This window comes from Phocoena phocoena, chromosome 14, assembly GCF_963924675.1.
Source record: "Phocoena phocoena chromosome 14, mPhoPho1.1, whole genome shotgun sequence".
NCBI classification, from domain to species: Eukaryota; Metazoa; Chordata; class Mammalia; order Artiodactyla; family Phocoenidae; genus Phocoena; species Phocoena phocoena.
Genome location: NC_089232.1, coordinates 15050747 through 15070056, shown reverse-complemented (window position 1 = coordinate 15070056; position 19310 = coordinate 15050747). Strand labels below are relative to the sequence as shown.

Below are 19310 nucleotides of genomic sequence, written 5' to 3'. Positions count from 1 at the left end.
TTTTACTTCTTCCTTCCCAATCTAGATATCTTTTATTTTATTTTCTTAACTAATTGCCCTAGTTAGAACATCCAGGACAATGTTGAAGAGAAGTAATGGCAGTGGAGGTACTTGCCTTGTACCTATCTTAGGAGGAAAAGCATTCAGTTTTCACCATTAAGTATGATGTTAGCTGTGGGGTTTTCATTGATACCTCTTAACAGGTTGAGGAATTTCCCCTCTATTTCTGTTACGTTGAGTGTCTCTCAAGAGTGTTACATTATTTTATTAAATTTATTTCTGGAGGGGGGAAATGTTACTTTATAATTTTCCTTTTATAAAAATATATTAGAATGATAGAATTGTTACCTAAAGAGATATGTTTTTTTAATTTACGTTGCCTGAGCTATATTATTTTTTTCCAGATTTACTGAGATAAAACTAACAAGTAACATTGTTTAAGAGGTGTACAACATGATGATTTGATACATACATATATTGCAAAATGATTACCACAATATGGTTAATTAACACATCCATCACCTCACATAATTACCGTGTGTGTGTGTGTGTGTGTGTGTGTGTGTGTGTGTGTGTGGTGAGAACATTTCAGACCTAATCTCTTAACTTTTAAATATATAATATTGTTAACTGGAGTCACCATGCTATACATTCGAATGCTACTACTTATTTATCTTGTAAGTGGAAGTTTGTACCCTTTGAAACATCTCCCCATTTCTTCCCCCTCCCAATACCCTGGCAACCAGCATTCTACTCTCTGTTTCTGTGAGTTCAGCTCTGTTAGATTCCACATGTAAGTGATACCATACAGTGTTTATCTTTCTCTAATTTATTTCACTTAACATAATGTCCTCGAGGTCCATCTTTGCTATCACAAATGGCAAGATATTCCATTGTATATATTTACCAAATGTCTTTACCCATTAATCTGTGGATGCATATTTAGATTGTTTTCATGTCTTGGCTATTGTGAATAAGGCTGCAATGAATATGGGGGTGCAGATACCTCTTCAAGGTAGTGACTTCATTTCATTCAAATAAATACCCAGAAGTGGGGTTACTGGATCATCTGGTAGCTGTATTTTTAATTTGTTAAGGAACCTCCATTCTGTTTTCCATAGTGGCTACACCAATTTACATTCCTGCCAACAATGCAAAAGGGTTCCCTTTTATTCACCAACACTACTTATCTCTTGTCTTTTTGTTAACAGCAATTCTAACAGGTATGAGGTGATAGCTCATTGTAGTTTTGATTTGCATTTCCCTGATAATTAGTGATGTTGAGCACCTTTTTATGTACCTGTTGCCCATTTGTATATCTCCTTTGGAAAAATGCCTATTTAGATCCTTTGCCCATTTTTTAACCAGATTGTTTGTTTTTGCTATTAAGTTGCATGAGTTTCTTACATATTTTGGATTTTAACACCTTATCAGATATATGGTTTTAAGATACCTTCTCCCATTCCATAGGTTGCCTTCTTATTTTGTTGGTTACTTCTTTTGCTGTGCAGGAGCTTTTTTGTTTTGTATAGTCCCTTGTTTATTTTTGTTTTCATTGCTTGTGCTTTTGGTGTCATATCCAAAAACTCGTTGCTAAAACTATGTCAAGGAAATTTTCCCCTCTGTTTTCTTCTAGAAGTTTTATGGATTTGGGTCTTATATTTAAATATTTAATTCATTTTGAGTTGATTTTTATGAGTGGTGTAAGACAGCAGTCCAATTTCATTCTTTGCCATGTGAATGTCCAGTTTGTCCAACACCAGTTATTGAAGAGACTATTCTTTCCCCATTGATTATTCTTGGCTTTCTTGTCAAATATTAGTAGTAGACCATATATGTGTAGGTTTATTTCTGGGCTCTCAGTTGTGTTCCATTCATCTATGTGTCTGTTTTCTTGTCGGTACCATACTGTTTTGATTACTATACCTTTGGAATATAATTTGAATTCAGGAAGTGTCCTGCCTCCAGCTTTGATCTTCTTTCTCAGGATTGCTTTGGCAATTGCAGGTCATTTGTGGTTCCATATAAATTTAGGAATTTTTTTCTATTTCTGTGAAAAACATCAATGGAATTTTGATAGGGATTGCATTGAATCTATAGATGGCTTTGGGTAGTATGGACATTTTAACAATATTAATTCTTACAATCCACAAACACAGGATATCTTTCCATTTGTTTATGTCTTCTTCATTGTCTTTTATCAATGTCTTGTCAGTGTACAAATCTTTCACTTCCTTGGTTAAATTTATTCCTAAGTATTTTATTGTTTTTGATGCTATTGGAAGTGCATAGTTTTCTTTTTTTAATTTATTTTTTATTTTATTTTTTATAATTAATTTTTATTGGAGTATAGTTGCTTTACAATGTTGTGTTAGTTTCTACTGTACAGCAAAGTGAATCAGTTATACATATACATATATCCCCTCTTTTTTGGATTTCCTTCCCATTTAGGTCACCACAGAGCAGTGAATAGAGTTCCCTGAGCTATACAGTAGGTTCTCATTAGTTATATATTTTATATATAGTATCAATAGTGTATATATGTCAATCCCAATCTCCCAATTCATCCCACCTGCTCCCTTTCCCCGCTTGGTGTCCATACATTTGTTCTCTACATCAGTGTCTCTATTTCTGTTTTGTAAATAAAATCACCTATACCATTTATCTAGATTCCACATATACACATTAATATATGGTATTTGTTTTTTCCTTTCTGATTTAAGATAGTTTTATTTCTCTTTCAGATATTTCACTGTAGCGTGTATAAACACAACTGATTTTGTATGTTGATTTTGTATCCTGCAACTTTACCTAATTCATTTATTAGGTCTAACAGTTTTTTGATGAAGTCTTTAGGATTTTCTATACACAGATGACCCTTGAACAATGCAGAGGTTAGGGGCACTGGCCCTCTGCACAATAGAAAATCTACATATAACTTTACAGTCAGCCCTCTGTATCTGTGGTTGCTCATCTGAGTATTCAACCAACCATGGATTCTGTAGTACTATAGTACATTTCTATTGGAAAAAATCCACTGTATAAGTGAACCTGTGCAGTTCAAACTCATGTTGTTCAAAGGTCAACTGTATAAGATCTTATCATCTGCAAATAGTGACATTTTTACTTCTTCCTTTCTGATTTGGATTCCTTATTTCTTTATCCTGCCTAATAGGTCTGGCTAGAATTTCTGATACATTGTTGAATTGGAACCTCATCCAGTATTTTTGTAATGTTTTTCCTTTCAATTTTCAGGTGGTTTTTGCTCTTACAGACTTTGTAATAGAAACTCTTGGGAAATCCTTTGTAGAGACACCACCCATGGACCTGCCCTCTCTGTATCAAGACATGTCATACAAAACTCCCCTGGTATTTATCTTAAGCACAGGCTCAGATCCCATGGGTGCATTTCAGAGGTTTGCCCGGGACAGCGGGTATTCAGAACGGTAAGGTCATATTGTGCAGTTTTAATAATTCATATGAACATCTCTTTGTTAAAATTTGCCTTTTTTCTTCCCTTTGTGGAGTGTAAATTCCTAATTCAGGTATTCCTTACTAAATAAATTAAGACACTTTAATATTTAGCTATGCATGTTGTTAAATGGTGTTAAATATCATAAGATCAGATGTAAACTTCATTTGAGCAAAGGGGAGATTGTTTAAAATGTTGAAGTATAATAATCTAATGCAATAGTGATTAGTTATTTAAGACATAATTTTAATGTAACTGTAAAAGGATTGTAGTTTATTCCTTATGCTCAAATGTGCAAAAAATTCCATAGCTCTTTGTGTTGTATTATTAATCTCATCTTTCTCCTGAGCTTCTACTCTGCTGGTTAAGAGAGGGAGGGGAAAGTTTAAACTTGTGAATTTACAATATTATATTTTCTCCTGGTTTAAATGTCTCCAGGGTAAGCTGATTTGGCTTCTTTCTCATGAAAGCTCAGTCCTCCTGACTCCTTCTTCCCCCACTCCTCCCCAAGATGGTGTCCTGATGGGTAGGAAAGTGCACAAGACCACAGAGTGTCAGAGGAGAGTAGGGGGGTCTCATATCTAGGAAGTCATCTCCAGTCTGACAGGCCCTTGCATGGAGTGGCTGGTCTGGCCTGGTCCCTGGACTGGCGATTACAAGATGATGGATCCCATCTGTTCTTTGAAGTTCATAATCTGTATTAGTCAGGCTTCTCCAGAGAAACAGAACCGATGGGATATATAAAAATATAATATGTATATAATACCCTATCTATATTTTATCCTACATATGTGTATATATATTATGTATGTAAAACAAGAAACTGGTTTACGTGATTATGGAGACTGATAAGACCCAAAATCTGCAGTCAGCAAGATAGAAACCCAGGAGAGATGATGTGTAGTTCTAGTCCAAGTCCAAAGGCTTGAAAGCCAGGAGTTATAAGTCCCAGTCTGAAAGCTAGTAAGCTCAAGACCCAAGAAAAGCCAGTGTTTTTATCTGAATCCAAAGGCCAGAAAAAAAGCAATGACCCAGCTCAAACAGTCAGGCAAAAGGATTTCCCTCTTACTTAGCTTTTTTGTCCTATTCAGGTCTTCCATTGATTGGATGGGGCCTATCCACATTAAGGAGGGCAATCTGCTTTACTCAGTTTACTGATTCAAATATCAATCTCACCCAGAAACACCCCCACAGACTCATTCAGAATAATGTTTGACCTAATGTCTGGGCACCATGTGACCCAGTTAAGTTGACACGTAAAATTGACCATCAAATGGTCTTACACATCTTCCTTTGGTTCTGAAGTCCTACCAAAGAATTAGTATACAGAACTTTTAAGAGCTGTTGTGAATTAATAAGAAAAAGAAAACAGTTCGATAGGAATAAAGACAAAAAATGTGAAAGGGAAATTCTCAGAAAGGAAATCTAAATCCTGATAAGCATATGAAAAGATGTCCAACCTCACTAGTAATTAGGAAACAACAAATTCAAACCATTAGAAGATGTCATTTCATGCTCATCAAATTAGCAAAATGTTGGCAAAGATAGGGAGCTGTAGAAACATTCATATTGCAAGAAGGAGTAAAAAATTGGTTAAAATCACTTTGAAGAATTACTAGCAGTATATTAAAGTTGAAGATAGCATTCCCCATATCCCAACAATTCACTACTGAATTTGCATGTTCCAACAAAATCAGTCACATGCGTGCAAGAAGCCATGTTCAAGAACATTCGGAGAAGCGTTTATAATACCAAAAAAGAAAGCACTGGAAACAACCAAATTGCCCACCTAGAAAAATGATTATATAAATTGTGGTTTATTCATAAAATTAAATACAATACACTATAGCCATGAAAATGAATAACTATGACTATGTATATCAATATGGATGGGTCACACAAACTAATATTGAGCAAAAAATTTAAGTTGCACAGAAACTATAGAATATTGGAGAAGTTTGATATAATGTATAAAATTTTTAAACATATATATTATACATTGTTTAGGAAGTCATATTTTTTCAATAACAGTATAAAGAAAAATAGGGAAGTTATACTAAAACCAGGATAGTAGTGACCTTGGGAGGTGAACTTTGGGTAGTGAAAGAAGTGAACAGGGAGGGGCACGCTGCAGACTTATATCATGTAGATAATGTTTTACTTCTTAAGCTGGGTTGCGGGTACTTGGATACTTATTGTAAATATTAACTTTATAACTTTTGTATGTCTTAAATATTTCATAGGAATTATTAAAGGTAAAACAATTCAAGACAGCAATCAGAGAATGGAGAGGGGTGTTAATAGTAGTTAATGCGTGCTAAGTTCCTGATGTATTCAGGAGGAAAAAAGAAGTACAGAATAGCTCTATATTGCTGTAGGAAAATTTGTAGTTGAATGAGTATGTTGAAATTTTAAGGGAAAATACTGAAATAATATATAATGTATAGCTTCCAAGCCAGCAGAGGGACAAAAGAATATACAATGCAAATTTTAATTCAATGTTAGATAGGAGAGAAGAGGAAAAAAATTCAAAGATAAAACATAGTAAACCAAAAAGTCAAACCAAAGAGCAGAAATTAATCCAAATATTCAATTGGCCAAAAAGTTCGTTCGGGTTTCCCATGTTATGAAAACCCGAACCAACTTTTTGGCCAACCGATACCTAAATAAGAGTAAATATCTCACCTGTGAAAAGATAAAGAAAATCAAACTGGATTTTCAAAACAACATTCAATTCTATACTAAGAAAATGTAAATGCAACACAAAAACAGCACAGGAAGACAGAAAATAAAGAGATGCAAAAGATATACTATGCAAATACTAACCAAAAGAAAGCTGTTAACAGTTCCAATGCATATCACGAAATCAAGTTTGAGGAAAGATATATACATATTAGAGATAAAGAGGGGAATATATGATATACAAGAAAAAAAACACAAAGAAGAAACACCAATTGTACACAACTAACAAAGCTTGAAATATGTAAAGTAACAACTGGAGAAATTGATACAAGGAGAAACTGGTAAATCAACATTAATGTGGAAATTTTTAGCACATCTATAATGATAACTACTGTGAAGCACATAAGATTTGCAAAATTGGTAAGGATATAAAATATTTCGACAATGAATTCATGAAATTAACAAACTTGCTCTTTACACTCAACAAATAGAGCAAATGCAAGATCTTAAGTACATAAGGAACATTTATAAGAATTAACCATGTTCTGAAAAAGACACGTATTTCAAAAAGATGACAAACATTCTCTGCCCACAGTAAATCTTAGAAATCAATCTTAATATTTTTAATATTTGGAAAACAAAAAAATGTCCTTCTGAACAATCTGTCTGTTCAAGGGAAATCATAACAGCAATTGTCCAATAGGTGGAAGTAAATGACAAAAACAGTGTAACATATCAAAAACCATTAAGGTTTAGAAATGAGGCACCTAGCAGTAAATTTATGCATGTTTAATAACTTCTGGTTTCAGAAATGTCAGGCTAATATTCCCACTAAGAATAATTAGGCAATCTGAAACTTAATTATTAAACTCTAACAGAAGGAAAAAATAATAAGCTAAGAGCAGAAATTAGTGACATAGAAAATACACATTCGATGGACAAGATCTAAAAGAACAGAAGTGTTTTTTTGAAAAGTTTAATAAAATATAAATCTCTGCTGAAACTACTGAGAGAGACAGACAGAGAGAGAGAGATAAAGAGATCCAAAAAAATTGTATCATGAATGAATAAGAGAATATCACTACAGACCAGCAGACATTAAAATGGTCATAAGAGCATGTTACTTTTTTTTAATTTTGCCAATGAATTTGAAAATTTTAATGAAATGGAAAAATTCTTCCAAAAACACAACTTTAAAAGAAACTGAGAATAATCAGAATATCTAAATAGTCCAATAATAGTTAATTGAATTCATTACAAAAAACCTTCCCACAATGCTGGGTTTATTTCAGTAATGTAAGGATGGTTAAAATATTGAAAACTAATTCATCACATTAAATGAATAAAGGAGAGAAATCCTTTTAAAAAAGAAGAAAACTATTATTTAAATAGACACAGAAAGAGCATTTGTTAAAATTCAACATGCATTCATTGGGGGAAAAGTCCCAGTAAACTAAGAATCTGGAAATCATTTCTTAAAAAGAGAAAACCAGAAATAAGACATTCTTCTACTCTGATAAATGGTATCTTAAAATTATTTAATGGATTTAGCAAGGTTACTGGACATGAAATAAGTTGTATTAATGCATACTAGCAACAGGAACTCCCATTCATTGCTGGTGAGAATTCAAGATGGTACAGCCACTTTGGAAGACAGTTTGGTGTTTTCTTACAAAACTAAACATACTCTTATCATATGAGCCAGCAATCTGGTACTTACCCAAAAGAGTTGAAAACTTATGTTCACACGAGAACCTATGTTACACAAGGATGTTTATAGCAGCTTTATTCATAATTGCCAAAACTGGGAAGCAACATAGATGTCCTTTAGTACATGAATGGATAAATAAACTGTGATATATCTATACAATGGAATACTATTCAGTACTCAAAAGAAATGAGCTATCAAGCCATGAAAAGACATGGCTGAATGTTAAATGCATATTACTAAGTGAAAGAAGCCAATCTGAAAAGGCTATATACTGTATGATTCCAAGTATATGACATTCTGGAAAAGGCAAAACTATGGAGACAATAAAAATAAATAATAACAAAGGGTTTATATCCAATGTAAAGAACTCTCAGAAATCAATAAGAAAAATACAAGTGAACCAGTAGAAAAAAAGAGGGGAGGGATATAAAAGGGAATAGCCAAAGGCGAATAAATAAACCTATGAAAAGGGGAAACAATTTAAAACCTCAGTGAGATACCATTATATATCCACCAGGTGTCAGCAAGGATGTGGAAAAAACAAGTACTCTCATCTGTTGCTGGTAGGTGTGTGGAATGGTGGCATCACTTTGAAAAACAGTTTGATGTTATAAAAAAAGTTAAACATACACATACTCTGTCAAACAGCAGTTCCGTTCCTAGGGATATACACAACAAAACGGTGTACACATGTATGGACTTCCCTGGTGGCGCAGTGGTTAAGAATCCACCTGCCAATGCAGGGGACACGGGTTTGATCCCTGGTCCAGGAAGATCCCACATGCCACAGAGCAACTAAGCCCATGTGCCACGACTTCTGAGCCTGCACTCTAGAATCTGCAAGGCACAACTACTGGGCGCATGCACCACAACTACTGAAGCCCATGCACCTAGAGCCTGTGCTCCACAACAAAAGAAGCCACCGCAATTAGAAGCCCGCGCACCACAATGAAGAGTAACCCCCACTTGCCGCAACTAGGGAAAGCCATGCACAGCAACTTAGACCCAACACAGCCAGAAATAAATTAATTAAAATAAATTTTTTTTAAAAAACAGAGTACATGTATATCAAGAGACATCTATGGAATGTTTATGGCAGCATGGTTTGCAACAACCAAGAACCAGAAATAACCCAAATGTCCATCACGAGCAGAATGGATGAATGAATTGGGATATAAGCACACAGTGGAATATTATTCAGCAATGAAAATGAACTACAATGATACACAATAATATGAATTAATCTAAAGAAATATTGTTGATTGAAATAGACCAAATATAAAAATATATATGCTATTTGATTCCATCTATATAAATTCAAAAACAAGCAAAATTAATCTATGGTGTTAGAATTCAAAACAGTTGTTGCCTTTGAGAATAAGGAAGGATACTGATTGGGAGGGTGCTAGTAATGTTCTTTTTTTTTTTTTTTTTTCCCTATATGGTGCTACATGCGTACATTCCCTTTGGGAGCACTCATTAAGCCATACACTAATGATTTGTGTACTTTTGTAAATATGTTACACTTCAATTTTTCAAAAGTTTTTTTAAAAACTGACCTATAGCGTTGGAATCAGGACCATGGATACCTTCAGGATGGAGGAAGGGAAAATGATTGGAGTAGAAAGGGGCATAGGAGAAATGTCCCTGGAGTGTTGGCAAAGTTCTCTTTTCAACCACAGATGTTTATCTGAGATAATTCAAAGAACCATAAATTTGGTTTTTGCACTTCTGTGTGTTATAGTAAAAACTATTTTTAAAAACAAGAAAATAAGAAAAAACATTTGCACATCTATCAGAATGAGGATTTGAAATACGTGCATATGCTAGGCAACAGCCTACCATATTTACATTTCTTGATACTTGCATTGCTTAAAAATGATATAAAACAGTATTTCATTGTTGTTGTTCAATTCAGGGTGCAGTCAATTTCACTGGGGCAAGGACAAGGACCGATCGCTGAAAGAATGATCAAAGATGCAATGAAATCAGGAAACTGGGTATTTTTGCAAAACTGCCATCTTGCTGTTTCTTGGATGTTGGCAATGGAGGAGCTAATTAAAACCTTCACAGATTCAAGTATGTGGAGCACATAGCATTTGTATAATACCTTTTTCGCGTGGCCTTTCTTATTGAATCCAATCCTTATAATAATTATTTATTGTTGGCATTGTTTTACCCATATTAAAAAGGAGAAATTTGAGATCTAGAGGGGTGTAGTTAAGTTACACAACCCAGATTCAAATAAAGATGTTCAGACTCCAAGCTGAAGGTATGATCCCCTGGATCATTTCTGTTTCATGTTGCCTTCTATGGGAGGCCATTTGAATTCAAAATAAATTATATCTAGGCATGATGAAAAGAAATAGAAACTGGACTTAGGACAAAACAAGGAAATTAAATCTTTTGCTACAGAATGAGAGAAGTTCAGGAACAAAGTTCAAATTAGAACCAATTCTCAGAGTCGTGTTTTACCACTTTTTATCCTCTGTAACCCACATGGCAATCAACCTTCACATGTGTCTCATAGTCACACACACACACACACACACACGCATGGGGGTGCCCAGCATGAGTCATGGTTGCCACCACTAACTATAATATCACCACCTTCTTTCCCACTCAAGAAAGTATAATGGGCTGCAAAGAGAGAAGAAGTGGACTTAGAATCTACTAATTTTTATATAATAGTGTAAAAACAGTTGAAACCTCAGGAACTGTATTATTGGTAATAAGCTGTGTGCACCCCACTTTACCACTCTCCCTGGAAGCCATGAAGGAGAATACACAGCCTGGGATATCCAGGGCCCTTTCTCTGGGGTCCTCCTTTTTGCCCTGACCACAGAGGGCTTTCTAGGAAGGTGAGAGATATGCACATGATCTTGCACGTGACTTTCCTCATTGCTACCTATTAAGTTTGAAGAGATGCTCCTTTACAGTGCAGCCAGCCTGCACTGGTTACCAAGCCACAACCAGGGCTTAGCAGCCTTCCCCTAGAAGGCCCCTCATTCCCTGGGTATCCCCTGCCCTGCCTTCTGCAGGCTGCTTCCATCAAGGATAGATAGCCATTAGCATCTGCTATCCAGAATCTCCACTCTTTCCACTCTTTGCAATGCAAACAAGAGATGGCTTGCTTCCTGCTGGGCCTGTGGCTTATTTCTATTTACATAATTAAAGAAAAATGACAAGAAGTTCTTTACCACTGTTCCTAATCCTGATTAGGATTATAATTAGGAAAAAAAAAATGCTGGGAAGTCATCTAAAAAGCAGTTTGCTGCAGTGGTCCTGTGTGAGCCTTCCAAGTATGGACCTGTAGTTCAGCTTCACAATGACCTGGACAAGATTGCCAGACCTTCAAGGAGGCTGGATGGGCTATGGAAGCCAGCGAAGGTGTTGATGGATTTTAAGTGTTTTAAGTGGATAGAAAAATCCTCTCCTGGCCCTCGTTACAATTGTTTATTTTTTTTTTTTTTTTTTTTTTTTAAACATCTTTATTGGGGTATAATTGCTTTACAATGGTGTGTTAGTTTCTGCTTTATAACAAAGTGAATCAGTTATACATATACATATGTTCCCATATGTCTTCCCTCTTGCGTCTCCCTCCCTCCCACTCTCCCCATCCCACCCTTCCAGGCTGTTCCAAAGCACCGAGCTAATATCCCTGTGCCTTGCGGCTGCTTCCCCCCAGCTATCTACCTTACTACGTTTGTTAGTGTGTATATGTCCATGACTCTCTCTCGCCCTGTCAAAACTCACCCTTCCCCCTCCCCATATCCTTAAGTCCGTTCTCCAGTAGGTCTGCGTCTTTATTCCTATCTTACCCCTAGGTTCTTCATGACATTTTTTTCCCTTAAATTCCATATATATGTGTTAGCATACGGTATTTGTCTTTTTCTTTCTGACTTACTTCACTCTGTATGACAGATTCTAGGTCTATCCATCTCATTACAAATAGCTCAATTTCATTTCTTTTTAAGGCTGAGTAATATTCCATTGTGTATATGTGCCACATCTTCTTTATCCATTCATCCGATGATGGGCGCTTAGGTTGTTTCCATGTCCTGGCTATTGTAAATAGAGCTGCAATGAACATTTTGGTACATGACTCTCTTTGAATTTTGGTTTTCTCAGGGTATATGCCAAGTAGTGGGATTGCTGGGTCATATGGTAATTCTATTTGTAGTTTTTTAAGGAACCTCCATACTGTTCTCCACAGTGGCTGAACCAATTCACATTCCCACCAGCAGTGCAAGAGTGTCCCCTTTTCTCCACACCCTCTCCAGCATTTATTGTTTCTTGATTTTTTGATGATGGCCATTCTGACTGGTGTGAGATGATATCTCATTGTAGTTTTGATTTGCATTTCTCTAATGATTAATGATGTTGAGCATTCTTTCATGTGTTTGTTGGCATTCTGTATATCTTCTTTGGAGAAATGTCTATTTAGGTCTTCTGCCCATTTTTGGATGGGGTTGTTTGTTTTTTTGTTATTGAGCTGCATGAGCTGCTTGTAAATTTTGGAGATTAATCCTTTGTCAGTTGCTTCATTTGCAAATGTTTTCTCCCATTCTGAGGGTTGTCTTTTGGTCTTGGTTATCGTTTCCTTTGCTGTGCAAAAGCTTTGAAGTTTCATTAGGTCCCATTTGTTTATTTTTGTTTTTATTTCCATTACTCTAGGAGGTGGGTCAGAAAGGATCTTGCTGTGATTTATGTCATAGAGTGTTCTTCCTATGTTTTCTTCTAAGAGTTTGATAGTTTCTGGCCTTACATTTAGGTCTTTAATCCATTTTGAGCTTATTTTTGTGTATGGTGTTAGGGAGTGATCTAATCTCATACTTTTACATGTACCTGTCCAGTTTTCCCAGCACCATTTATTGAAGAGGCTGTCCTTTCTCCACTGTACATTCCTGCCTCCTTTATCAAAGATGAGGTGTCCATATGTGCGTGGGTTTATCTCTGGGCTTTCTATCCTGTTCCACTGATCTATCTTTCTGTTTTTGTGCCAGTACCATACTGTCTTGATTACTGTTGCTTTGTAATATAGTCTGAAGTCAGGGAGCCTTATTCCTCCAGCTCCTTTTTTCGTTCTCAAGATTGCTTTGGCTATTCGGGGTCTTTTGTGTTTCCATACAAATTGCGAAATTTTTTGTTCTAGTTCTGTGAAAAATGCCAGTGGTAGTTTGATAGGGATTGCATTGAATCTGTAGATTGCTTTGGGTAGTAGAGTCATTTTCACAATGTTGATTCTTCCCATCCAAGAACATGGTATATCTCTCCATCTATTTGTATCATCTTTAATTTCTTTCATCAGTGTCTTATAATTTTCTGCATACAGGTCTTTCGTATCCTTAGGTAGGTTTATTCCTAGATATTTTATTCTTTTTGTTGCAATGGTAAATGGGAGTGTTTTCTTGATTTCACTTTCAGATTTTTCATCATTAGTATATAGGAATGCCAGAGATTTCTGTGCATTAATTTTGTATCCTGCTACTTTACCAAATTCATTGATTAGCTCTAGTAGTTTTCTGGTAGCATCTTTAGGATTCTCTATGTATAGTATCATGTCATCTGCAAACAGTGACAGCTTTACTTCTTCTTTTCCGATTTGGATTCCTTTTATTTCCTTTTCTTCTCTGATTGCTGTGGCTAAAACTTCCAAAACTATGTTGAATAAGAGTGGTGAGAGTGGGCAACCTTGTCTTGTTCCTGATCTTAGTGGAAATGCTTTCAGTTTTTCACCATTGAGGATGATGTTTGCTGTGGGCTTGTCATATATGGCTTTTATTATGTTTAGGAAAGTTCCCTCTATGCCTACTTTCTGGAGGGTTTTTATCATAAATGGGTGTTGAATTTTGTCGAAAGCTTTCTCTGCATCTATTGAGATGATCATATGGTTTTTCTCCTTCAATTTGTTAATATGGTTTATCACATTGATAGATTTGCGTATATTGAAGAATCCTTGCATTCCTGGAATAAACCCCACTTGATCATGGTGTATGATCCTTTTAATGTGCTGTTGGATTCTGTTTGCTAGTATTTTGTTGAGGATTTTTGCATCTATGTTCATCAGTGATATTGGCCTGTAGTTTTCTTTCTTTGTGACATCCTTGTCTGGTTTTGGTATCAAGGTGATGGTGGCTTCGTAGAAGGAATTTGGGAGTGTTCCTCCCTCTGCTATATTTTGGAAGAGTTTGAGAAGGATAGGTGTTAGCTCTTCTCTAAACGTTTGATAGAATTCACCTGTGAAGCCATCTGGTCCTGGGCTTTTGTTTGTTGGAAGGTTTTTAATCACAGTTTCAATTTCAGTGCTTGTGATTGGTCTGTTCATATTTTCTATTTCTTCCTGATTCAGTCTTGGCAGGTTGTGCATTTCTAAGAATTTGTCCATTTCTTCCAGATTGTCCATTTTATTGGCATAGAGTTGCTTGTAGTAATCTCTCATGATTTTTTTTATTTCTGCAGTGTCAGTTGTTACTTCTCCTTTTTCATTTCTAATTCTATTGATTTGAGTCTTCTCCCTTTTTTTCTTGATGAGTCTGGCTAGTGGTTTATCTATTTTGTTTATCTTCTCAAAGAACCAGCTTTTAGTTTTATTGATCTTTGCTATTGTTTCCTTCATTTCTTTTTCATTTATTTCTGATCTGATTTTTATGATTTCTTTCCTTCTGCTAGCTTTGGGGTTTTTTTGTTCTTCTTTCTCTAATTGCTTGAGGTGCAAGGTTAGGTTGTTTATTCGAGATGTTTCCTGCTTCTTAAGGTGGGCTTGTATTGCTATAAACTTCCCCCTTAGGACTGCTTTTGCTGCATCCCATAGGTTTTGGGTCGTTGTGTCTCCATTGTCATTTGTTTCTAGGTATTTTTTTATTTCCTCTTTGATTTCTTCAGTGATCACTTCATTATTAAGTAGTGTATTGTTTAGCCTCCATGTGTTTGTATTTTTTACAGATCTTTTCCTGTAATTGATATCTAGTCTCATGGCGTTGTGGTCGGAAAAGATACTTGATACAATTTCAGTTTTCTTAAATTTACCAAGGCTTGATTTGTGACCCAAGATATGATCTATCCTGGAGAATGTTCCATGAGCACTTGAGAAAAATGTGTATTCTGTTGTTTTTGGATGGAGTGTCCTATAAATATCAATTAAGTCCATCTTGTTTAATGTATCATTTAAAGCTTGTGTTTCCTTATTTATTTTCATTTTGGATGATCTGTCCATGGGTGAAAGTGGGGTGTTAAAGTCCCCTACTATGAATGTGTTACTGTTGATCTCCCCTTTTATGGTTGTTAGTATTTGCCTTATGTATTGAGGTGCTCCTATGTTGGGTGCATAAATATTTACAATTGTTATATCTTCTTCTTGGATCGATCCCTTGATCATTATGTAGTGTCCTTCTTTGTCCCTTTTAATAGTCCTTATTTTAAAGTCTATTTTGTCTGATATGAGAATTGCTACTCCAGCTTTCTTTTGGTTTCCATTTGCATGGAATATCTTTTTCCATCCCCTTACTTTCAGTCTGTATGTGTCTCTAGTTCTGAAGTGGGTCTCTTGTAGACAGCATATATAAGGGTCTTGTTTTTGTATCCATTCAGCCAATCTGTGTCTTTTGGTGGGAGCATTTAGTCCATTTACATTTAAGGTAATTATCGATATGTATGTTCCTATTTCCATTTTATATATTGTTTTGGGTTCGCTACTATAGGTCATTTCCTTCTCTTGTGTTTCGTGTCTAGAGAAGTTCCTTTAGCATTTGTTGTAAAGCTGGTTTGGTGGTGCTGAACTCTCTCAGCTTTTGCTTGTCTGTAAAGGTTTTATTTTCTCCATCAAATGTGAATGAGATCCTTGCTGGGTAGAGTAGTCTTGGTTTCAGGCTATTCTCCTTCATCACTTTCAGTATGTCCTGCCACTCCCTTCTGGCTTGTAGGGTTTCTGCTGAGAGATCAGCTGTTAACCTTATGGGGATTCCCTTGTGTGTTATTTGTTGTTTTTCCCTTGCTGCTTTTAATATGCTTTCTTTGTATTTAATTTTTGACAGTTTGATTAATATGTGTCTTGGCGTGTTTCTCCTTGTATTTATCCTGTATGGGACCCTCTGTGCTTCCTGGACTTGATTAACTATTTCCTTTCCCATATTAGGGAAGTTTTCAACTATAATCTCTTCAAATATTTTCTCAGTCCCTTTCTTTCTTTCTTCTTCTTCTGGAACCCCTATAATTCGAATGTTGGTGCGTTTCATGTTGTCCCAGAGGTCTCTGAGACTGTCCTCAGTTCTTTTCATTCTTTTTTCTTTATTCTGCTCTGCAGTAGTTATTTCCACTACTTTATCTTCCAGGTCACTTATCCGTTCTTCTGCCTCAGTTATTCTGCTATTGATCCTATCTAGAGTGATTTTAATTTCATTTATTGCATTGTTCATCGTTGCTTGTTTCATCTTTAGTTCTTGTAGGTCCTTGTTAACTGTTTCTTGCATTTTGTCCATTCTACTTCCAAGATTTAGGATCATCCTTACTATCATTATTCTGAATTCTTTTTCAGGTAGATTGCCTATTTCCTCTTCATTTGTTAGGTCTGGTGCGTTTTTATCTTGCTCCTTCATCTGCTGTGTGTTTTTCTGTCTTCTCATTTTGCTTATCTTACTGTGTTTGGGGTCTCCTTTTTGCAGGCTGCAGGTTCGTAGTTCCCGTTGTTTTTGATGTCTGTCTCCAGTGGCTAAGGTTGTTTCAGTGGGTTGTGTAGGCTTCCTGGTGGAGGGGACTAGTGCCTGTGTTGTGCTGGATGAGGCTGGATCTTGTCTCTCTAGTGGGCAGGTTCACGTCTGGTGGTGTGTTTTGGGGTGTCTGTGGCCTTATTATGATTTTAGGCAGCCTCTCTGCTAATGGGTGGGGTTGTGTTCCTGTTTTGCTAGTTGTTTGGCATAGGTTGTCCAGCACTGTGGCTTGCTGGTTGTTGAGTGAAGCTGGGTGCTGGTGTTAAGATGGAGGTCTCTGGGATATTTCCACCGTTTAATATTATGTGGAGCTGGGAGGTCTCTTGTTGACCAGTGTCCTGAAGTTGGCTCTCCTACCTCAGAGGCAGAGCCCTGACTCCTGGCTGGAGCACCAAGAGCCTTTCATCCACACAGCTCAGAATAAAAGGGAGAAAAAGTAGGGAGAATTAGTAGAAGTATGAGTAAAGAAAGAGGGAAAGGAGGAAAGGAAGGAAGGAAGAAAGAAGCAAAGAAGGAAAGAAAGGAGGGAGGGAGGGAGGGAGGAAGGAAGGAAGGAGGGAAAGAAGGAAAAAAAAGACAGAAAGAAAGATGATACAGTAAAAATAAAATAAAGTATAATATAGTTATTGAATTAAAAAATATTTAGAAAAAAAAAAGGGATGGATAGAACCTTAGGACAAATGTTGGAAGCAAAGCTATACAGAGAAAATCTTACACAGAAGCATACACATACACCTTCACAAAAAGAGGTAAAGGGGGAAAAATCATAAATCCTGCTCCCTGAGACCACCTCCTCAATTTGGGGTGATTCGTTGTCTAAAGGAGGGAGGGAAGGAAGGAAAGAAAGAAAGAACGAAGGTAAAGTATAATAAAGTTATTACAATTAAACTTAATTATTAAGAAAAGGAATTTTTAAAAAAAAGTCATGGACGGATAGAGCCCTAGGACAAATGGTGGAAGCTAGAGTATACAGACTAGATGTCACACAGAAGCATACACGTACACATTCACAAAAAGAGGAAAAGGGAAAAAAATCATAGATCTCGCTCCTAAATTCCACCTCTTCAATTTGGGATCATTCCTTGTCTATTCAGGTATTCCACAGATGCAGGGTATATCAAGTTGATTGTGGAGCTTTAATCCGCTGCTTCTGTGGCTGCTGGGAGAGATTTCCCTTTCTCTTCTTTGTTCTCACAGCTCACAGGAGCTCAGCTTTGGATTTGGCCCTGCCTCTGCGTGTAGGTCGCTGGAGGGCGTCTGTTTTTTCGCTCAGACAGGACGGGGTTAAAGGAGCCGCTGATTCGGGGCCTCCGGCTCACTCAGGCCGGGGGTTGGGGGATGGCGGAAGGAGGGGCACTGCGTGCGGGGCCGGCCTGCGGCGGCAGAGGCAGCGTGACGTTGCGGCAGAGGCCGGCGTGACGTTGCACCAGCCTGAGGCCCGCCGTGCGCTGTCCCGGGGAAGTTGTCCCTGGATCCCGGGAACCTGGCAGTGGCGGGCTGCACAGGCTCCGCGGAAGAGGGGTGTGGAGAGTGACCTGTGCTCGCACACAGGCCCCTTGGTGGCGGCAGCAGCAGCCTTAGCGTCTCCCGCCCGTCTCTGGGCTCCGCGGTTTTAGCCGCGGCTCGCGCCCGTCTCTGGGGTTTGCGCTTTCAGCCGCGGCTCGCGCCCGTCTCGGGGGTTTGCGCTTTTAGCCGCGGCTCGCGCCCGTCTCTGGAGTTCCTTTAAGCAGCGCTCTTAAACCCCTCTCCTCGCGCACCAGGAAACAAAGAGGGAAGAAAAAGTCTCTTGCCTCTTCGGCCGGTGCAGGCTTTTCCCCGAACTCCCTCCCGGCTAGTCGTGGTGCACTAACCCCTTCAGGCTATGTTCAAGCCGCCAACCCCAGTCCTCTCCCTGAGCTCCGTCCAAAACCAAAACCCGAGCCTCAGCTCGCAGCCCCGCCCGCCCCGGTGGGTGAGCAGCAAGCCTCTCGGGTTGGTGAGTGCCGGTCGGCACCGATCGTCTGTGCAGGAATCTCCCCGCTTTGCCCTCCGCACCCGTCGCTGTGCACTACTCCACAGTCCCGAAACTGCCCCCTCTGCCTCCCGCAGTCTCCGCCCGCGGAGGGGCTTCCTAGTGTGTGGAAACTTTTCCTCCTTCACAGCTCCCTCCCACTGGTGCAGGTGCCGTCCTTATTCTTTTGTCTCTGTTTTTTCTTTTGCCCTACCCAGTTACGTGGGGAGTTTCTTGCCTTTTGGGAGGTCTGAGGTCTTCTGCCAGCCTTCAGTAGGAGTTCTGTAGGAGTTGTTCCACGTGTGGATGTATTTCTGGTGTATCCGTGGGGAGGAAGGCGATCTCCGCGTCTTACTCTTCCGCCATCTTCAAGGTCCCCCCCTACAATTGTTTATTGACTTAACCATTTGAGTTCTATTGTTTAACTTGAACCAGAAAAAAAAAAAAAAATACATTCAGGTAGTAAACTGAAAAGAGAAAGTGAATGAAAGAAAAAAGAGAGAGAGGAAGAAAAAAACCCTCTGGGCTTGAAATTCTAAGACCTGATTAGAGTTTCACCCCCACCACTTCCTGAATGTACATATCACGCCTCTTCTCTGGACCTCAGTTTCCCCCGCAATAAAATGACTGCATAGCGTCATTGCTAGAAGTCCCACAACTAAGATGATTTCTAATTCCATTCCAGCCCTAAACTTCTATGACGTCTATGAAAGTTAAGATTCTTGATGCTTTTGCAATTATAAGAGAAAA

The 19310-nt window shown here is 37.8% G+C and overlaps 1 protein-coding gene across 1 annotated transcript in view; it reads left to right on the top strand.

Moving 5' to 3' along the window:
* The window catches only part of DNAH6 (dynein axonemal heavy chain 6), a 299272-nt gene that overhangs the window by 243205 nt on the left and 36757 nt on the right, over positions 1-19310 (top strand). The window contains exons 63-64 of the mRNA XM_065890616.1: positions 3256-3446; positions 9784-9944. Of these exons, the coding sequence (XP_065746688.1) occupies positions 3256-3446; positions 9784-9944 (352 nt within the window). The remainder of the gene's footprint in view (positions 1-3255; positions 3447-9783; positions 9945-19310) is intronic.